Raw genomic sequence first — 19688 nt, forward strand, 5'->3', positions numbered from 1 at the left:
TTCCTATATAGACAGAATAATGACATTTTTCGTTTCACATTTAGTTCATTTAAATAATTATTAGAACAAAACAATATTGGGTGGTAGTTAGTGACACTTGTATGCAAAATATCTATCAAACGATTTCTTTTGAAACTTTACGAACTGGGTTGATTAATCTTATAAGCACCAGCATATTTGTCTGTGCTTATTGCCATATTCATTAACACATTTATCTATTTAAAAGTACTCCAAGAAAAGAATCCCATCTATAGTTAGTATCAGTGTATATGTGTGAAGCAGAAGTTGTTTGTACCCACACTCTTTCCCCTGTCTTCAACATCGCAATAGCGCTCACAGAATTACATGTGTATACGTTGTCAAGATCATGCTGCGTACTAATAGCAATCGCCTCATCGTCCTTAACTATCTTGTAATATACAGCTTTGTTACCATAGTTACATAAATGTGCAGAGAAGAAATACAGTCCATCTTGTGATACTGAGAAAATTCCAGACGTTTTGTCGTAACCTTCACCTGCGTTCATTAATACGGTATCAAACACGATCTTCACGTTTGCGCCTAAATTGACTGTTGACGACAGACGAGCATTGAATGCAATCTTTGGAATGAAAACCTTCTCTGAAAAGTATATAATAAGAAAATGTTGCAAATCCTGGGATACCCTTATCTCTTAGTTTAACAAAAGTTACCTCAAAAATGGAATATTGTAACAAACTTTATACAAAGAATGCTTGATATAATGTCATGATATAAAAAAAAACACATTTCATTTTAGTTTACTACTCGGGCGATATTCTTGATAATTTCTATGATGAAATAATTAAATAATTAATTACCTGACAACGCAGCTATCTTCGCCTTTTCTTGTTCAAATTTTTCAGCAAAGTTGTTAATTGTTTCGTTGATGTTACGATGAAACTCGTGAATGTTATTTTCAGCAGTTTTGACCGTCTGTGTAACCTCGTTCGTTAATGCCAAAACATCATCCTTTGTAATTTTAATTTCATTAACCATTTGTTCCATTTTAACTTCCATTCGTATCATTTTCTCCAGAAGCTTTTCCTCGTAGTCAAACTTTGAACATGCTGGTTCATTCCTAGCCGCAGCCACATGCTGGTGGCAAAAAAGACCAACATTTACAAACAGATATAAGAGAAAATGCATCTTTTCACTTTGACGACTATACGAAAAGTACGACAATTCATATAGGCATCTCAACATCATGACTTTAATATACTGAGAATATTTAAGAACGTGCAAGTCTGTTTTTCAAAAATTAAAACTTTCACTGTTGTCTTGGGGTCTCCGTGGCTGGATGATTAACATCACCGACTTCAAATCACTTGCCTACCATCGGTGTGGATTCGAATCTAGTCAGATTCTTTCAGGTTCAGGTTGCATATAATCTAGCTAGATTATAATTGCACTTGAGGTCTTCAAGTGCAGCTGGAAAGTCGCAGTATGACCACTACAGTGTCGGTGTAAATAAGAATCAAGAAGCACTGTTTCCTTGCCTAGTTTTTGTCTCTATATGTTTAGACAATCTATTGCATCAATGAGTATTAAATACCTCCTAGAGCATAAACAAAAGTAAATATGTTAGATTGTAGACTAGGTTTAATGAGTCTGTCTACAAACAGAAATCTCTCACAACCCTTGCAACAACTTTGCCAGTGTAACAATAAATATTTTTCAGTCATTATTCACCAATTTTCAACATTAAAAAATTGATCCCTACTTATAATTTTAAAATTCACCAAGACGTGAAAAACTGACACCCGTTTAAAACTGATCAACTTAAGACAAGCAATATTTCGACTTGACAACTGATCGCTATAATTTTGCGCAATAAGGCTGTGGCCATACCGATGAAGTATAAATATTTCTGGTTTTATATAGATTTGAACATCCAGACGCGTCATGTCCTAATCACATTTCTAATTATTTGTCTTCAGTATAGTTGTGAATTATCATAGTAAATACACAGAGGCTGGTAAACTGAAAAGTTTCAAAAAAGTGAAATTTTAAAATTAAGAATTTTTGCGGTGATCGATCAACAGTTGCGAAACTGATGATTCTAAAGGTATGATTGGGATGTTACCTATTGTGTATATGTACATACCTATTTTGATAACGTGTATCTTTATTTTTATGTATTGTTGTTGTTGTTGTTGTGAAAATGCTACATTATCTCATCACTCCAGTGCCCCATACAGGCTTCGTACAATTATTTTATTTTCACCGATTGGCGAGTTTTTTTTATATAGCAACATGTTTTTATGCAAGTAAGGCATGTAACTATATTAACTATGTTAATATCTAGATGAATATTGAAAGAGTAAAGTTTATTTTTTCTTTTCAATTTTAAAAACAATTATTCTCTAACATTGATGTAATGCGCACTTCTAAAAATATTGTTTTTAAGGAAACTAAATGATCGCGTGATACTAAAATTTAGGTGTGCTTACTATACCTTATGGTTACATTGAAAAAATAAGGAAAAATAATAAGCTATTGTTTATTTTATCGACATATAAATTATTTCTAAAGCGATATTTTCCTTGATTATATCTTATGTTTAGTTATAGTGAAACAAAAAATAAGAGCAACAAAAGAAACGAAACCACCTTATTTAAACAGGGACATGAAACCCGTCTTTGATTACAAAATAGACATCTGGCTTCGTTTATTTTTCTAGTAATAAATTTTAAGCAGTGGTAAAAGTTACACTACATGCAGAAAGAAATGAACCACTAAGGATTACGGCCTTCGTGGTCAATTGGTCAATTCATTCCTACACATCAAAAATGCTAACCGGTGTTAAATAGCCAATAAACACCGCAGTTCAGTTACAGTTATTCGATTCATTCCATTAATTCCTGGTTATAGTGACCCTTTGGCCCAATATACATTGTATACTCAAAATATGCCAAGGTACTCAACTGACTGTAATGTTTAGACTTACTGATTGCTTCACCAAAAAAGGTATTATTACTATCATTTTTTACCACCTAAACCTAGACTTTCTTTACGGCATCTCTGAAAGGATATATTAGCGTTCCACTCTAAATTTGTTTTAGTTCCGGCTGACAAGGCGGCCAATAACATAATCATTGTATGACGTATTCATTATATAAATGTTTTACAAAATGAACTTAACAGCACCAATACTTATTCTAAAACCGTTCTTTCTGAAAGAGATATTGTCTCAGTCATATTTCTAGTATTTCTAACTTTAAAGTACGTGTTGATGAGAAAGAGCTTAACTTTCTATCATGTACTGGATTTCAAAATTACATAAACATCTATATAAAGCTCGCTTTATTGCTAATTCTTTATCTTGTACTACCAGTTATCTTTCTATTTTATTGACTTCTTGTCTTACTGCCATCAAGACACATGTACCGGTAATTAGATACTGTGAAACTGTTTATGAAAATACGGGCAAAAATCTTTTTTGGTCTATTAAAAATCAACTGAAATTTTAGATAAGTTTAAAGTTAAGAATTATCAAGCTTCATCTGTAAGTACTTACGATTTCTCTACCTTATATACAACATTGCCGCATAATATTTTAAATGATAAATAAGTATCTTTAATTCAAAAAACATTTGAAAGAGAACAGGTCACGTTTCTTGCTTGCAATTCAAAGAAGGCTTTCTTTACCAATGTTATCATTAAACAATAACAATGTGGACCTTTGAAGAAGTTTGTAAAGCACTTTCATTTTTATTAGATAACAGTTTTGTCAGGTTTGGTAATACAGTTTTCAAACAGGTAATAGGCATTCCAATGGGAACTAATTGTGCCCCCCCCCCCCCCTGATAGCTGATTTGTTATTTCATCTTTTTTAGATTTAAACATTTCTATCATTAACAATACTATAGTAACTAAAATCTACGATAAAAGAGATGATTTTGATTTTTATATTGTTAACTACCCACATTTAGATGGAGATGTACCTCATGCTACATCATATGGGGTGTATATTTCTCAATTAATTAGATTTGCTAGGGCGTGCAGTCTTGTTGATGATTTTAATGAACGCAATTTATTTATTACTAACAAACTTCTTAAACAAGGTTATCGCTATCATAAATTGCGTAAATATTTTACTAAGTTTTACCATCGTAATTCAGACTTAGTTTTAAAATTTAATTGTAATTTAAAAACTCTTTTACGATAAGGTATTTCCTCTTTTGATTACGTCTGACGGACCAAGTGGGAGACTCTATGATGGACAGTTCTTAAAGCCCTTTGGGGATTGAATTGTCTTAATGTTCGTCTTCTGCCTTGCTTCGTCGGGCCCTTGTAGGTGATTTTCTTGTTGCTCTGCCTTCCTTTAAGGCACCGAGTACTTTGGTAATGGTCATTAGGCAGTAACTTTTTCTACATATTTACATAATTTTGTATGTGTTTTATTTATTTCGTCTAATATAACCATGACCATTGTTAGAATTTCACTTGGCGGGGATTAATTTTATATACATTTTCGTGTCATTCAGGAACATTTTGGGGCTAAGAGTGAGGTTTGGCGCGCCTTAAACTGGTTTAAACTCCCCAGTGGTATAACTACCACTGACAGTTCCAAGGCGGTACCCCTTTGTGTTCCTTCACGTGTTTTTCTTGTCTGTATTGTTACTTGTTTTTGGATGTTTACATGTTTTGTGATGTCTGTCTTGTTGGATTATCGTTGACGGTAGGTATTTTCTCTCTCTTCCCCCCCCCCTCTTCCATTTTTGCTTATGATCTCTTTTACAGATATTTTCTGTAAATTAATGTTATGCTTTTTATATGAATTTTCATGCCTTTTGGGTGGATGTTTTCCCTTAAATGTGTCTCAATATCCAATAGAATGTAAGATTTTTGATTTTATTTTTATTTTCTCCTGTCAAGTAGATAGTCCAATATATTCGATGTACATAAATATATTTGTTTTCGTATATAGTGTGTGAGTTGCTTTGACAAGAAGGAAAAATATCACAACGCAACGTCATATTATTTATAGAACTAGTTAAGTAGCTATGAAATAAAATGAAGGAAGTTTACCATTCAACAATGATCTTGTTCTATTACAAAGCAATCTTACTGTCAAATAGGTAGAATCCCCGTTAAATCCTCCCAATTAAGAAATGTTGAAACATTTGTTAACATTTTGAAACATCTTGTTTATTGTTAAATACTTGTCGATATGACTAGGAGGGTTATTTTGTGACAAATTTTAAGTCACATCTATACGGCTTCTTAAATCACGCCGGCATCGCAATGGCTACTGTAGTTAACCCCTTCACCAATATTCTATTTGGGCGCATAACTTACAGCTACTCGCAGACATCTTGATTAAAACAATAACCATCTCAAAGAGTACTTCACACGTAAGATTGATATAAGGTTTGGGGTATTCTAACACGGTGCAATAAATAATAAGTCCATGTTGTAACCAACCAATGAGCGACGGAACATAGATGGCAAAAGAGATTCTATCTTTATACACGCAAAACAATCACAATTTCTAATTGCCATCAAATTTCGGTTAAGGACAATCGGCTTTGTGTTCTGAAGACACAAGTACCGAGCAACACATAAAAACGTTTAATCACATAGAACAACAGAAACTAAATATAATTCGTAACTATACCAGAATCATTTTGCTTGTTAATTAAATGACCAAAAGAAACGTCCTGACTTATGTGAAGACGAGAGCCTTTCAGTATTTGTTAACGTGATATACATAAAATGTTCCCAACCGACATAATAAAAGATCTATGAATAAAACAAAACATTCTCCTTTTTTTCAAAAGTATCCCGAGATGTAACATAAAAGCTTTAAAAAACCAGAACATTTAAAAAAATGTACAAACAATCAATTAAAACAAAAATATGATTTTCTAGGAAATGCTCATTTATTCATAGTTTACTTTGCAGGACGTTACGACATATCGACACTGTCTGCTGGTGTCTTCCCAGCTTTAAGAGTATCACGATGATCTGGCATGTGCTTGTACAAATCATAACAAGGGTGCCATAATCACAAAATACGCCCGTTTACGAAAGCTTTAGATGGAGATGGGGGCATTATGGATAAGTGTTATCTAGCTAGCAAGTTTTTATTCTTGGCACTGTGTTGTTAAATGAACCTTAAAACAAATCAGTAGGGAAGATATGCACAGGATGTGTGACCTTGACCTTGGTCGCAGGGACCTGAATTTTATACACGACACTCAGCCTCACAATGATGAACATTTGTGCCAAATTATATTGAAATCCCTCTATGCATGTAGAAGTTTTGCTCCAGACAAACGTTTTTCTATGAGCTCTAACTGTGACCTTCACCTTTGACCTAGAGACTTGGTTCATGTGCAGGGCACTACGTCTCATGGTGGTGAACAATTCTATAAAGTAACATTAAAATTCCTCCATGCATGTAGAAAATATGCTCCGGACAACATCTGGATATTTAATCATCTCCAGTGACCTTGACCTTGCAAATATTAACCTAAATTAAATGTGTCACACCTGTAGTCATGATAGTTACCATTTGTGCTACAATCCATCAATAAATGATGACTAAATGGTCCCTATACACATCTTCAAATTTTTATCTGAACTTTGACCTCTATGTGTAACCTTGACTTTGGTCGCAGGGATCTAAATTTTGCGTGCGACACTCAGCCTCACAATGGTGAACATTTGTACCAAGTTATATTGAAATCCCCCTATGAATGTAGAAGTTTTGCTCCGGACAAGCGTTTTTCAATGAGCTCTAAGTGTGACCTTGACCTTTGACCTGGAGACCTGGATCATGCATGGAGCAATACATATCATGGTGGTGAACATTTCCATAAAGTATTATAAAAATTCTTACATACATGTAGGAGATATGCTCTAGACAAAATCTGGATATTTCACCATCTTTAGTGACCTTGACCTTGCATATATTGACCTAAAGTACATGTTTCACAGCCGTAGTCATGATAATGACCATTTGTGTTACAATCCCTCAATAAATGATGATTAAATCGTCCCTATACACATCTTCATATTTTTATCTAAACTTTGACCTCTATGTGTGACCTTGACCTTGGCTGCAGGGACCTGAATTTTGTGCGCGACACTCCGCCTCACAATGGTGAACATTTGTGCCAAGTTATATTGAAATCCCTCTATGCATGTGGAAGTTTTGCTCCGGACAAGCGTTTTTCAATGAGCTCTAAGTGTGACCTTGACCTTTGACCTAGAGACCTAGTTCATGTGCGTGACATGGCTTCTCATAATGGTGAACATTTCTATGAAATTTCATTAAAATCCCTCCATGCGTGTAGGAGATATTGTGGAATTTGGAATTTAGAAACATCCGCAGATGTGTTCATACGGCGGTTATCATGGAACCGTCAATGTGACACAGTAGTGTCATTCCATGAAAAGCAGCGCATGGTCCCCAAGTAAAAGAATGCGTGTACCCTAAACGAGAAAACAATGGGCGGAACTAAATAAAATGAAATTTAGAAAGGGGATCTGACGTTATGAAGCCTGCATATCACAGACAAGACGTCAAAAGACAAATTTAAAAAGCAGGCAACATATCCTAAGGGTGATTATACAGTATTCAAGTGGGAATACTGGAACCACCCAAATTGAAAAGGGCCAATTAAAGAAACTAAAAATACCATGTAAAATGTATACACAACAATAATGTCGTGCTGAACGATCTTTAAGGATCGGAAATATAACATCTCTGAATGTACGGAGCGACTTTTCACAGCCTCCACACGGCACAAACAACGCTAATGTGGCGATAAAATAGAGAAAATAAGAATCCCTAAAGAAAGCCCAACACGTCAAAATTCTTAAGCAGAAATCAGCATTTAAACATAAAAATGGTGAAATTTTGAATTAAGAAACCTCCGGATATGTTTTCATACATATTAAGCTGCTTTTCATAGAATGGCACAACTTCTAATGGAAAACAAGGTTTTCTTACCTCCGTATACAAATAATTGACTGTGCAACTGTCTGTCGTTTACCGAGATTTTATATCTTAAATATATCCTTTTGTTGACTTTTAGAAACCAGGACACAATCTCGTTTTCAAGAAATTTATCTTTTTAAACATTTTTATTTTTCTTTTGAGATGATTAAGATAGTGTCGTGCGGACATAGTTCTGGTTTCAAATACTTAAATAGCAGACTTTAATACATTTTCTGTTGTATTTTGATTAGATTTGGTAACGGGTCTGATGCCTTAAATATCTTTTATACTACGTTTATGCTCAAATTTGATGTTTTATCGTTGGTCATTTGCTTATATATCTGGCACTATTATAATCCATTACGGGCAACATATGTAAGTAAGACATATAATTAAGACACATGGTACCGGATTCCTTGCACATAAGGAAATTGATAGAAGCGTATCCGACCAGCCACAGTAAACAACGTGTACTACTAGTACGAATGTAATAGAATTTTCGTGTCGAAACGCTTCCCCTTTAATTTCAACAACTGCGCAGATCTAAACAGACATCTAGGTAACATTTTATTCTGCTCTTCTAAGCACAGTTGACAATTTCTTCTCAGTTATTTAACGCGTGCAAAACACCTCGCTTGTTTTATAGATATATAATTTGCATTTTAAAGTAATTGCTTGCTTCCGTCTTGTAGAAACTTACCAATAATTTTATGATAGGGCCTTTCATTTTTAAGTTGTTGTCCTGATCAACTAGTAAGACATGTATATCATACTGTTTGCAATTGTGTGAAATGATTTTAATTTGTCTTTTCAATCTGACTAATGTAAAGTTCGGATTTACTTATTTCTTGCATGTAGCGTTATTTAGAGCTGAATTTAATCAGCCAGTTAATCTATTGTAAATTAAACATATTTCTTAACTAAACATGATCTTCTCTACAACCAGTTTAACTAATCTTTATATCCACATACACTACATTACCAAGATTAATCATCTATTTAAAAGTTCATATAATCGCAAAAAAAAGACGTTGACCAGATCATACTGAAAGCAGCAATAGCGCCTTAGTCCCTGACAGTCTTGTATTGTAAATAATAGCATGCATGCTGCACATCCAAAACAATTCAAGTCAATCATGAGCCACCAATAATGGTCCATTTATCGAAGATATTTTTAAAAGGGGAGTAACCACAGTAATACTTTTTATAAAACCTGTATTACTTACTTCCTGTTGATAGTGAATAAGAAGTCATACAGCAATGGAAACAAACCTTTAATAATCAAACCAGTTTAAGTACTAAACTGTACTAAATATGTGTATATCTATTCGTAAGACTTCGATCAAAAACGATATAAAAATAATGATAAAATTCGTAGCAGGGTAGACATATTTCTTGTATCAATTATTTATATTAAAGTGTTATTAAACTGTGTATAATGGTTTTAATTCCAAATTAAAATTACCTACATAGGCAGAATATGATGTTTTCTGTTTCACATTTAGTTCATTTAAATAATAAATAGAACATTACAATATTGAGAGGTCGTTTATGACCATTGTAGGCAAAATATACATGTATATCAATCTATCAAACGGTTTATTTTAAAATTTTACGAACTGGGCTGATAAATTTTAAAAGAACAGGCACATATGTCTGTGTAACCATAAACACATTATCTATTTAAAAGTATCCCCAAAAAAGTATCCCATCTGTAGCTACTAGCGAATATGTATGAAACATCAGTTGTTTGTACCCATACTTGTTCACCTGTCTTCAACATAGCAACAGTGCTCACAGAATTACATGTGTATACATTGTCCAGGTCGTGCAGCGTACTAACAGCTATCGCCTCATCGTCCTTAACTATCTTGTAATGTACAACTTTGTCACCTTGGTTACATAAATGTGCAGAGAAGAAATACACTCCATCTTGTGATACTGAGAATATTCCAGAAGTTTTGTCGTAACCTTCACCTTCATTCATTAATACGGTATCAAACACGACCTTCACGTTTGCGCCTAAATTGACTTCTGACGACAGGCGAGCATTGAAAGCAATCTTTGGAATGAAGGACTTGTCTGCAATATATAATAAGAAAAAGGTACAAGTCTTCGGATAACAAAAGTTAGCTCAGAGTTTGATTATAATAACAAAATTTATACAAAATAGATAAATGCAGAATCCCTAAAGAAAGCCCAACACGACAAAATTGAAAATGTTGCAGGCTCGGTTTGATTGAGCCTGTTCATGGACGGAACTGGAATGTGCAAGTTACCGTCCACGCTGTTGGACTGTTTTATAAAAAGTCATAATGTAAAAAGGCTTTTCATTCGGATGGTATTCCTGATAATCTTTTATGATGAAATATTTAATTACCTGATAATGCAGTAATCTTCGCCTTTTCTTGTTCAAATTTTTCAGCAAACTTATTTATTGTTTCGTTGATGTTACGATGAAACTCATGAATGTTATGTTCAGCATTTTGTACCGTCTGTGTAACGTCGTTCGTTATTGCCAAAACATCATCCTTTGTTTTCTTAATTTCATTAACCATTTGTTCCATTTTAACTTCCATTCGTATCATTTTCCCCAAAAGCTTTTCCTCGTAGTCAAACTTTGAACATGCTGGTTCATTCCCTGCCGCAGTCACATGCTGGTGGCAAAATAGAACAACATATGCAGACAGATATTTGAGAAAATGCATCTTGTCACTTTGACGATTATACGAAAAGTACGACAATTCATATAGGCATCTCCACATCACGAAGTTAATATACTGAGAATATTTAAGAACGGGCCGGTCTGTTTTTCAAAAATTCAAACTTTCACTGTTGTCTTTGTGCCTCCGTGGTCGAATGATTAACATCACCTTCTTCAATTCACTTGCCCCTGACCGGTGTGGGTTCGAATCTAGTCAGATTCTTTCAGGTTATGATCTAATCAAGCTAGATAATAAGGTACTTGAGGACTTCCAGTACAGCTGGAAAGTCGCCGTATGACCATTACAGTATCGGTGTAACTTAGAATCAACAAGCACTGTTTCCTTGCCTTGTTTTTTTCTCTTTGTTTTCAGAAAATTCATTGCTTCGGTGGGTATTCAATATCTCATAGAGCATAAACAAAAGTAAATATGTTACATTAAATTGAAGACTAGGTTTGAATGAATCTGTCCACAAAACAACATCTCTCACAACTCTTGTAACATCTTTGACGGTGTAACAATAAACATTATTCTGTTATCTTTCAATAGATTATTCACCAATTGTCAACGTTAAAAATTGATTCCTATTTGTAATTACATAATTCACCCTGATGTGAAAAAATGACCCCCTTTTACAATTGATCAACTTGAAAACTATAATTTTGCGCGATAAACCAGATGTAATGTAAATATTTCTGTTTTATAACCATTCAGACGCGCCATATTCTAATCAAATGTCTTATTGTTTGTCTTCAGTATCATATCACATAGTGTGATTTTCAGTACATGTCAATACACAGAGGCTAAAAACTGAACAGAGTTTCAAAAAAGTGAAATTTGAAAATTAAGAATTTTGCGGTTATCGATCAACAGCTGCGAAGCTACTGATTCCATAGGTATGGTTGGGATGTTACCTATTTCGTATGTGTGCATACCTAGTTTGATAAAGTGCATCTTTATTTTATTTGTTGTTGTTGCTGTTGCTGTTGTTGTGAAAATGCTACATTATCTCTTCATTCCAGTGCCCACTACAGGTTTCCGTACAATTCTTTTATTTTCACCGATTGGCAAGTCTTTTTATAACAACATTTTTTTGTGTACGTTAGGCATTTAACAATGTTATGATCTAACTTAAATGTATCGCATGAATATTGAAAGAGTAGAGTTGTTTTTTTTTCTTGTCAATTTTAAAAACAATTATTCTCTAACATTGATGTAATGCACACTTCTAAAAATATTATTTTTAAGGAAACTAAATGATCGCGTGATACTAAAATTCAGGTGTGCTTACTGAAACTTATTGTTCCACTGACAAACTAAGGTAAAATAACAAGCTACTGTTTGTTTCATCGACAATTAAATCATTTCTTAAGCGATATTTTCCTTGATTGTATCTCATGTTTAGTTATAGTGAAACAAAACAAAGAATAATAACAACAAAAGAATCGAAACCATCGTGTTAAAACAGGGAAATAAAATCCATCTTGATTACAAAAGAGACATCTGGCTACGTTTTGTTTTTCTAATAGTAAATATTTTTTATCAATTTCAACAGTTGTACACGTTACACTTCATGCGAAAAAAAATGAGCCACTCAAGACTAAAGACTCAAGACTACAGCCTTCGTGGTCGATTCCTACACATCAACAGGAGCCCGGTTTGAGCCGGGTGATTCTCCCCGAATAGGTTTTGGACACAGGAAAGTACACCTCTTGTAGTTTCAGAGTTATATCCCTGGAAAAAGTTCAAAGTGCAATAATTCCAAAATTAGGCAAGGCAGAGTTAGTGTCCGTTGCACTGCACTTTTAATCAATGCGATCTATCAACCTACAAAGTTTCTTGTTGATATCTCTTATGGTTTCCGACATATGTCCCGGACATTGTTCAAAATGTAAAAATGAACAAAGGCAATAACTATAAAGAATTTGGCAAGGCGGAGTTCAAGTTCTTGTGTACTGCACATCTACCCATAGAGATCCATCTACCTACAACGTTTCATGTTGATATCTCTTGTAGTTTTAGAGTTATTTCCCGGACAAGATTTTTTTAAAAGGTGAGATAATTCAAAAATTGGGAAAACAGAGTTAAGGTTTTTTTTGTACTGCACTTTTACTCAATGAGATCTATCTACCAACAATGTTTCATGTTGATATATCTTATAATTTTAGAGTAATTTCCCAGACAAAGTTTAAAAAGTAAAAATTAACAAAGGGCAATAACTCGAGAATTAGAAAAGGCAGAGTTATGATTCTAATGCACTGCACATCTACCCATAGAGATATATCTACCTATCTACAAAGTCTCATGTTGATATCTCTTATAGTTTTACAGCTATGTCCTGGACAAGATTTTTCTAAAAGGGGAGATAATATAAAAATGAGGCTTAACAGAGTTATGGTTCTTTTGCACTGCACTTCTACTCAATAAGATCTATCTATCTACAATATTTCATCTTGATATCTCTTATAGTTTTAGAGTTATGTTCCGGACAAAGTTCAAAGTGTTAAAATTAACAAAGGGCAATAACTCCAAAATTAGACAAAAAAAGTTTTGGTTCTTATGCACTGCACATCTACCCATTGAGATCTATTCACCTACAAAGTTTCATGTTGATATCTCTTATAGTTTTAGAGTTATGTCCCGGACAAGACTTTTTCTATAAGGGGAGATAATTCAAAAACCGGGCAATATAAAGTTATGGTTCTTTGACATTGCAATACCCCTTAATGCCCTCTACCACTGTATGAAGTTTAAACAAATTATCTCCAAGGGTTTTCAAGTTATGCTCCAGACAAGACAACGGACGGACAGACGGACAAGGCGGCGACTATATTCTCCCCCGAAATTTTTCGGGGGGCATAACAATGCTTACCGGTATAAAATAGCCGATAAACACATATTATTTCTTAAATTACAGTTCATCGATTCATCCCATTAACCCCTGGTAATAGTGACCTTTTGTAATCAACTGACTGGTTGGTATGTTTCGACTTAGCCTCGCTGATTGCTTCACCAAAAAAGGTATTGTTTCAACTTTGCGATGTTTCTTATATGCAAACCGAAATGTTTGCTTTGGTATTGTATTTCTTAAGTTACAAATAATGTAATGTTACATTTGGCGATTATACGTGCAAAGTCAACAAATTCTGTTATCAGTTTAACTTTAACTTAAACTCCTTTCTGAAATGACTTGAATATTATTAATGTGTAATTATTCTGCATTACAATGATTCTTTTCGTAACTTTAATGGAAGGATTGTTATGAAACTTGTTTCACTGTAAACAATTTTTATAATATTTTTCTGTAAATTATTATAATGGTTTTTATATAGATTGTTATGTCTATTGGATAGGTGATTTCCGTTAAATGTGTCTCAATATCCAATAGAATGTTTGATGCATTATTTCATTTTTATTTTCTCTCACCCGGTAGATAGTCCGAAATATTCAACGTACATGCATATGCTTGTTTTCGTATATAGTGGACAAGTTGCATTGACAAGAAGGAAAAAAACAAAGCAACGTCATATCTATAGAACTAGTAAAGTGTCTAAGAAATGAAATTAAGGGAATTTACCATTCAACAATGATCTTGCTCTATACACAACCCAATCATACTGTCGAAGGTAGGAATCCCGTCAAATCTTCCCAATTTATGAATCTTAAAACATTTGTTAACATTTTGAAACATTTTGTTTATTGTCGAGACTTTTGACAAGGTAAAATAATTGCCGATATGACTAGGAGGGCTATTTTATGTCACACCTATTCGCCTTCTAAAAGAACACCGGTATCGAAATGGCTACCGAACGGTTTTACTTCTGAAGTGAACGTCTTTCCCAATATTCTATTTGGGCGCATACGTAACAGATACCCACAGACATCTTGATTAAAACAATTACCATGTCATAGAGTACTTGACACGAAAGATTTGATCATGTACATGTATATGGTTTGCGGTATTCTGGCCTAGTGACATACATGAAAAGTCCATGGTTGTAACCAATGAGCGACGAAACAAAGATGCCCAAAGAGATTTTAACTAAAATTATACACGCGGAACAATCGCAATTCCCCGTCTAATTCCTTTTTCAAATCTCGGATAAGGGCAATCGGCTTTGTGTTCTGAAAGACACAGGTACCGAGCAACTCATTAATAAAAAATAACATATAGAACAACATAACCTAATTATAATTCGTAACTATACTGGGACCATTTTGCTCGTAAATGACCAAATAAAGTCCGGACTCATGTGAAGTTAAGAGCCTTTCAGGTAAAATTTGTGAACGTGATTAACATAAAATGTTTTTAGCGGACATGATAAAAATCCTTGAATAAACGAGACATTCTTTTTTTTAAAAAAAGTATCCCGAGATGGCACATAGAAGCTTTCTTAAACCAGAACATTTTTTTAAAAAGCTCAAACAACCAAAAAAAATGCTATGAATATCTAGGAAATGCTCATACAATTTATCCATTATTTACTTGGTAGGATGTTATGGCATATCAACGCCGTCTGATGACGTCTTTCCCAGCTTTAAAAAATGCGTGTGTCCTTATAAAAGCCTACCATGACCACATTATGAGTGTACTTCTCTTATAAAACGAGAAAGGCATGAACAGTTTGACTGGTTTTCCTAATGTTAAACCTTAATAAAAAATGCATTGCCAGTCCAAAAAGTTTCATGATCACTCTTTTACAAGGACAAATAAACGAAGAATCTCAGCGTGAAACGTTTTGTTTCATTTAAATCAAAATGTTAAATATATCAATTTCTAATAGAAATAATCTATCAAAGGGGAGAGATTTGTATTGTTCTCTATATCGGTTTCTCCCCTTGACTTGCGCAATTTTAAATTACCTTGGGACAACAAAAACATTTTGCCGTGTGAAATACCAAATTATGATCTAATGGGACATCGATCTCGTGGGGTTTTTTGGGGAACGGTAATCTGTGTTTTCTTTGGGATCACATTTATCTCACTTAGGGAAAAATAGCTGTGGGTTTTGCGTGAAAACATAATTTGTGGGAAAATAAAAATAGGGGTCTCTTGGGAAAGACATTAATATCTGGTTCTAGTGGAAAAAACATATAAAACTTTTATTCATGAAAATGTTAAGCTCAATCCAACCGATCCTTTGGCTATTTTTCCGTGTTCCATTTTTATATATTTTTCTTTCTTTGTTTATTTCAGTATCCTCGGCAAAAAGGCAACTTTTTAAACTTGTGAATGTGATCTGTTCTAGTATCAGGGATCTAAATAAAATGTTCCTCATTTTACAGTCAATTTAAGGACATTATGGCCAAATGACTTTCATAATATATACACACAAAGAGGAGAACATAGGAGTCATAAAACTGTAAAGGGAGGTAGTAAGAATGTTTTCGATATATAATTCAATTTTTCTATTCAAACAGAAAAATAATGAAATAATTGATTACACTAAATGCTTGATGTCAAAGTATTTTACTTCTCAGCAGTTCAACCCTTGGCTCAATAGGTAGAATTTACTACGTCGTCCATTTATAGCACAACCTTTTGTGGTTAATGCTATGTAGTTAGAGCAGAAGGTACTGCACATTTGATTTCCATGACAATAAGAATTTCATTGCCCGATGGGGAATTTGACAGTTATTTAAGTACAAACAGGCTTTTATAATTTTGCCGTGTTGGGCTTTCTTTAGGGATTCTGTTCTTCTCCATTTTATTGGCACATCCGTGTTATTTGCGCCGTGTGGCGGCTGTAAAAAGTCTTCCCGTACATATAATCAATGATGTTATATTTTTGATCCTAAAAGATCGTTCAGCACCACATTATTATTGTGTATACATATTATATGGTATTTTTAGTTTCTTGTATTTGGCCTCTTTGAACTTGGGTGGTTCCAGTATTCCTACTTGAATACTATATAATCACCCTTAAGATATGTTGCCTGCTTTTTAAATTTGTCTTTTGACGTCTTGTCTGTGATATGCAGGCTTCATAACCTCAGATCCCCTTTCAAATTTCCATTTTATTTAGTTCCGCCCATTGTTTTCTCGTTTAGGGCACACGCATTTTTTTTACTTGGGGACCATACGCCGCTTTTCATGGAATGTAACTACTTGTCACATTGAAGGTGCAATGATAACCGCCGTATGAACACATCTGCGGATGTTTCTAAATTCAAAATTTCACCAGTTTTGTGTTTAAATGTTGAATTCTGCTTAAGCCGGTGCTAGGGGGCGTGGACGATAACATGCACTTTCCAGTACCGTCCATGAACAGGCTCAATAAAACCGAGCATGCAACATTTTACAGTTTTGCCGTGTTGGGCTTTCTTTAGGGATTATGTTTTTCTATATTTCTATTAAGGTATAGGAGTCAGAAACACGACTTATATGTTATGTATAATCAAGCATTTGTAACAGATTTACCAACGTTCCCCGCCTAAGGGAAGTTTCACATGAAGCACAAAACTGCTTTTTCAAAAAAAACTGAGGTAGGGATCTGGACTTTTAGTGCAAAATATGATCAATGGTTGATCTGCACATGCCAGTAACAAAACATTCATTTAAGAAATATAATGAACTCCTGTGTATGTGTCAACAGAAATTCATTTGTATACTTGTTATCACTATTTCAAAGCCACAAAATGTGACAAATACAAAATCAATACAGGATATGGTCTGTTACAACGTATGTTTCGTGTCTAGTATTCACCAATGATATTTTATTTGCATCGGCCTTTTGAGGTCGGGGTCTAGGTGTTTATCACTACATGTATTTAAAAGTCAAAAAATGTGACAAATACAAATTCAATACAGGATATGGTCTGTTACAAGGTATATTTCGTGTCTAGTCATCAATCAATGTATGTTACATGGTATATTTAGTGTCTAGTCATCAATCAAGATATGTTACAGGGTATATTTCGTGTCTAGTCATCAATTAAGGTATGTTACAAGGTATATTTCCTGTCTAGTCATCAATCAATGTATGTTACATGGTATATTTAGTGTCTAGTCATCAATCAAGCTATATTACAGGGTATATTTCGTGTCTTGTCATCAATCAAGGTATGTTACAGGGTATATTTTGTGGCTAGTCATCAATCAAGGTATGTTACAGGGTATATTTTGTATCTAGTCATCAATCAAGGTATGTTACAGGGTAAAGTTCGTGTCTAGTCATCAATCCAGGTATGTTACAGGGTATATTTCGTGTCTAGTCATCAATCAAGGTATGTTACAGGGTATATTTTGTATCTAGTCATCAATCAAGGTATGTTACAGGGTATATTTTGTATCTAGTCATCAATCAAGGTATGTTACAGGGTAAAGTTCGTATCTTGTCATCAATCAAGGTATGTTACAGGGTATATTTCGTGTCTGTCATCAATCAAGGTATGTTACAGGGTATATTTTGTATCTAGTCATCAATCAAGGTATGTTACAGGGTATATTTTGTATCTAGTCATCAATCAAGGTATGTTACAGGGTAAAGTTCGTATCTTGTCATCAATCAAGGTATGTTACAGGGTATATTTCGTGTCTGTCATCAATCAAGGTATGTTACAGGGTATATTTCGTATCTTGTCATCAATCAAGGTATGTTACAGGGTATATTTTGTGTCTAGTCATCAATCAAGGTATGTTACAGGGTATATTTTGTATCTAGTCATCAATCAAGGTATGTTACAGGGTAAAGTTCGTATCTTGTCATCAATCAAGGTATGTTACAGGGTATATTTCGTGTCTGTCATCAATCAAGGTATGTTACAGGGTAAAGTTCGTGTCTAGTCATCAATCCAGGTATGTTACAGGGTATATTTCGTGTCTAGTCATCGATCAAGGTATGTGTCACCAATGATATTTATTTGCATGTGCATTCTAGGTGTAAATCACTATTTCAAAGCCACAAAATGTGACAAATACAAAATCAATACAGGATATGGAAACAAGATATATTTCGTGTCAATTTATCAATCAAGGTATTTGTCACCAATGATATTAATTTGCATGGGCATTTTGGGGTTGTGGTCTAGGTGTTGCACATGAGATGTTGTAGGAGAGTAGAAAGTAAGTACTGTGGTGCGGACAAAAATATCATCATGTTCTTCTCAATGATGTTCACTTCTTATTTCATTTGTTTAATGCCATTGATTCTATGATTTATATTATTTATGATTGATTACCCATAAACCGGTACTAGAGAGCATTGATTATCTTTTTTCTCGCAAAGCTCGCACACAGACTTATACTTTATTGCTCACTTGTCATTTCTCTTGATATATGTAAATACCGGTATCTTTTAAATGTCACAAACATGCTTTAATTCATTTCACAGTCATTTTAAAGTAATAACTTTTTTCATTTTATTATAGGCCCTTTCATTTATAAGATGTTCAGAGCCTTTAGCCGCATGTATATACAAACTGTTTAAAATTGCGCTGAAAGATTTTATAAATCTAATTTTTATTATATGTGTTAGTCGTATAATCGTAATTTTGCATTGTCACTCGTGAAGTGAAAATACGATAAAATCATCAATTTGAAAATAAGAAATAACACAAATCAGCCACCACAGTCTTCTTGTCCGCCCACATGAAAGTTACAGAGCCGTATTAATTAAATCTATTTAAAACTATATAAGAAAAGTCTCCAACATCGCAGTAGTGCTGACATAATTAGAAATCTAGACGTTGCCAAGGTCATATTGCGTACAGTAATAGCGACATCGTCACGGACAGTCTTGTATTGTAAATAGTAACATAAATGCTGCGCAGCGAAAACGGTTATAGTCAAACATGAGATACCGAGAATGGTCAATTTATATTAAGTCTTTAAAATGAAAGCAACAATATATATTTTTTTCAAAAGAGGAGTAACTGTAGTTATACTATTTATAAATCTTAATTCAATTATTTACTTCCCGTTGATAGAGTACCATTTTGACTACAGCTTTATTGGGATTCATTGAAATTATTCCGCAAGGACATTAAAAGAATAAGAAGTTATACAGCAT

The 19688-nt window shown here is 33.9% G+C and overlaps 2 protein-coding genes across 2 annotated transcripts; both read right to left on the bottom strand.

Annotated features, from left to right (window-relative positions):
* Positions 1-441: 441 nt before the first annotated feature.
* Positions 442-1209, bottom strand: LOC132715346 (complement C1q-like protein 2; the record flags this gene model as incomplete). The annotated part of the gene is given in 2 exon segments (XM_060698338.1): positions 442-621; positions 840-1209. Coding segments are annotated over 2 exon segments (508 nt in total), but the record flags the coding sequence as incomplete, so codon positions are not given.
* Positions 1210-9363: 8154 nt separating this feature from the next.
* On the bottom strand, positions 9364-10720 carry LOC132715347 (complement C1q-like protein 3). Its single transcript, XM_060698339.1, has 2 exons — positions 10353-10720; positions 9364-10054 (listed from the first exon to the last, which is right to left on the bottom strand). Exons 1-2 carry the CDS (start codon positions 10678-10680, stop codon positions 9648-9650), a joined length of 735 nt encoding a protein of 244 aa, XP_060554322.1. The 5' UTR covers positions 10681-10720; the 3' UTR covers positions 9364-9647.
* Positions 10721-19688: the final 8968 nt, after the last annotated feature.

The sequence above is a fragment of the Ruditapes philippinarum genome, unplaced genomic scaffold (genome assembly GCF_026571515.1).
Source record: "Ruditapes philippinarum isolate M1 unplaced genomic scaffold, ASM2657151v2 ctg2544_1_1_1_1, whole genome shotgun sequence".
NCBI classification, from domain to species: domain Eukaryota; kingdom Metazoa; phylum Mollusca; class Bivalvia; order Venerida; family Veneridae; genus Ruditapes; species Ruditapes philippinarum.

Coding starts and splice junctions, on each gene's coding strand:
- LOC132715347 (XM_060698339.1), bottom strand. CDS start 10,680: ATGCATTTTCTCAAATATCTGTCTGCATATGTTGTTCTATTTTGCCAC. Junction 10,055..10,352: donor GAAGATTACTGCATTATCAG/GTAATTAAATAT, acceptor TATATATTGCAG/ACAAGTCCTTCATTCCAAAG.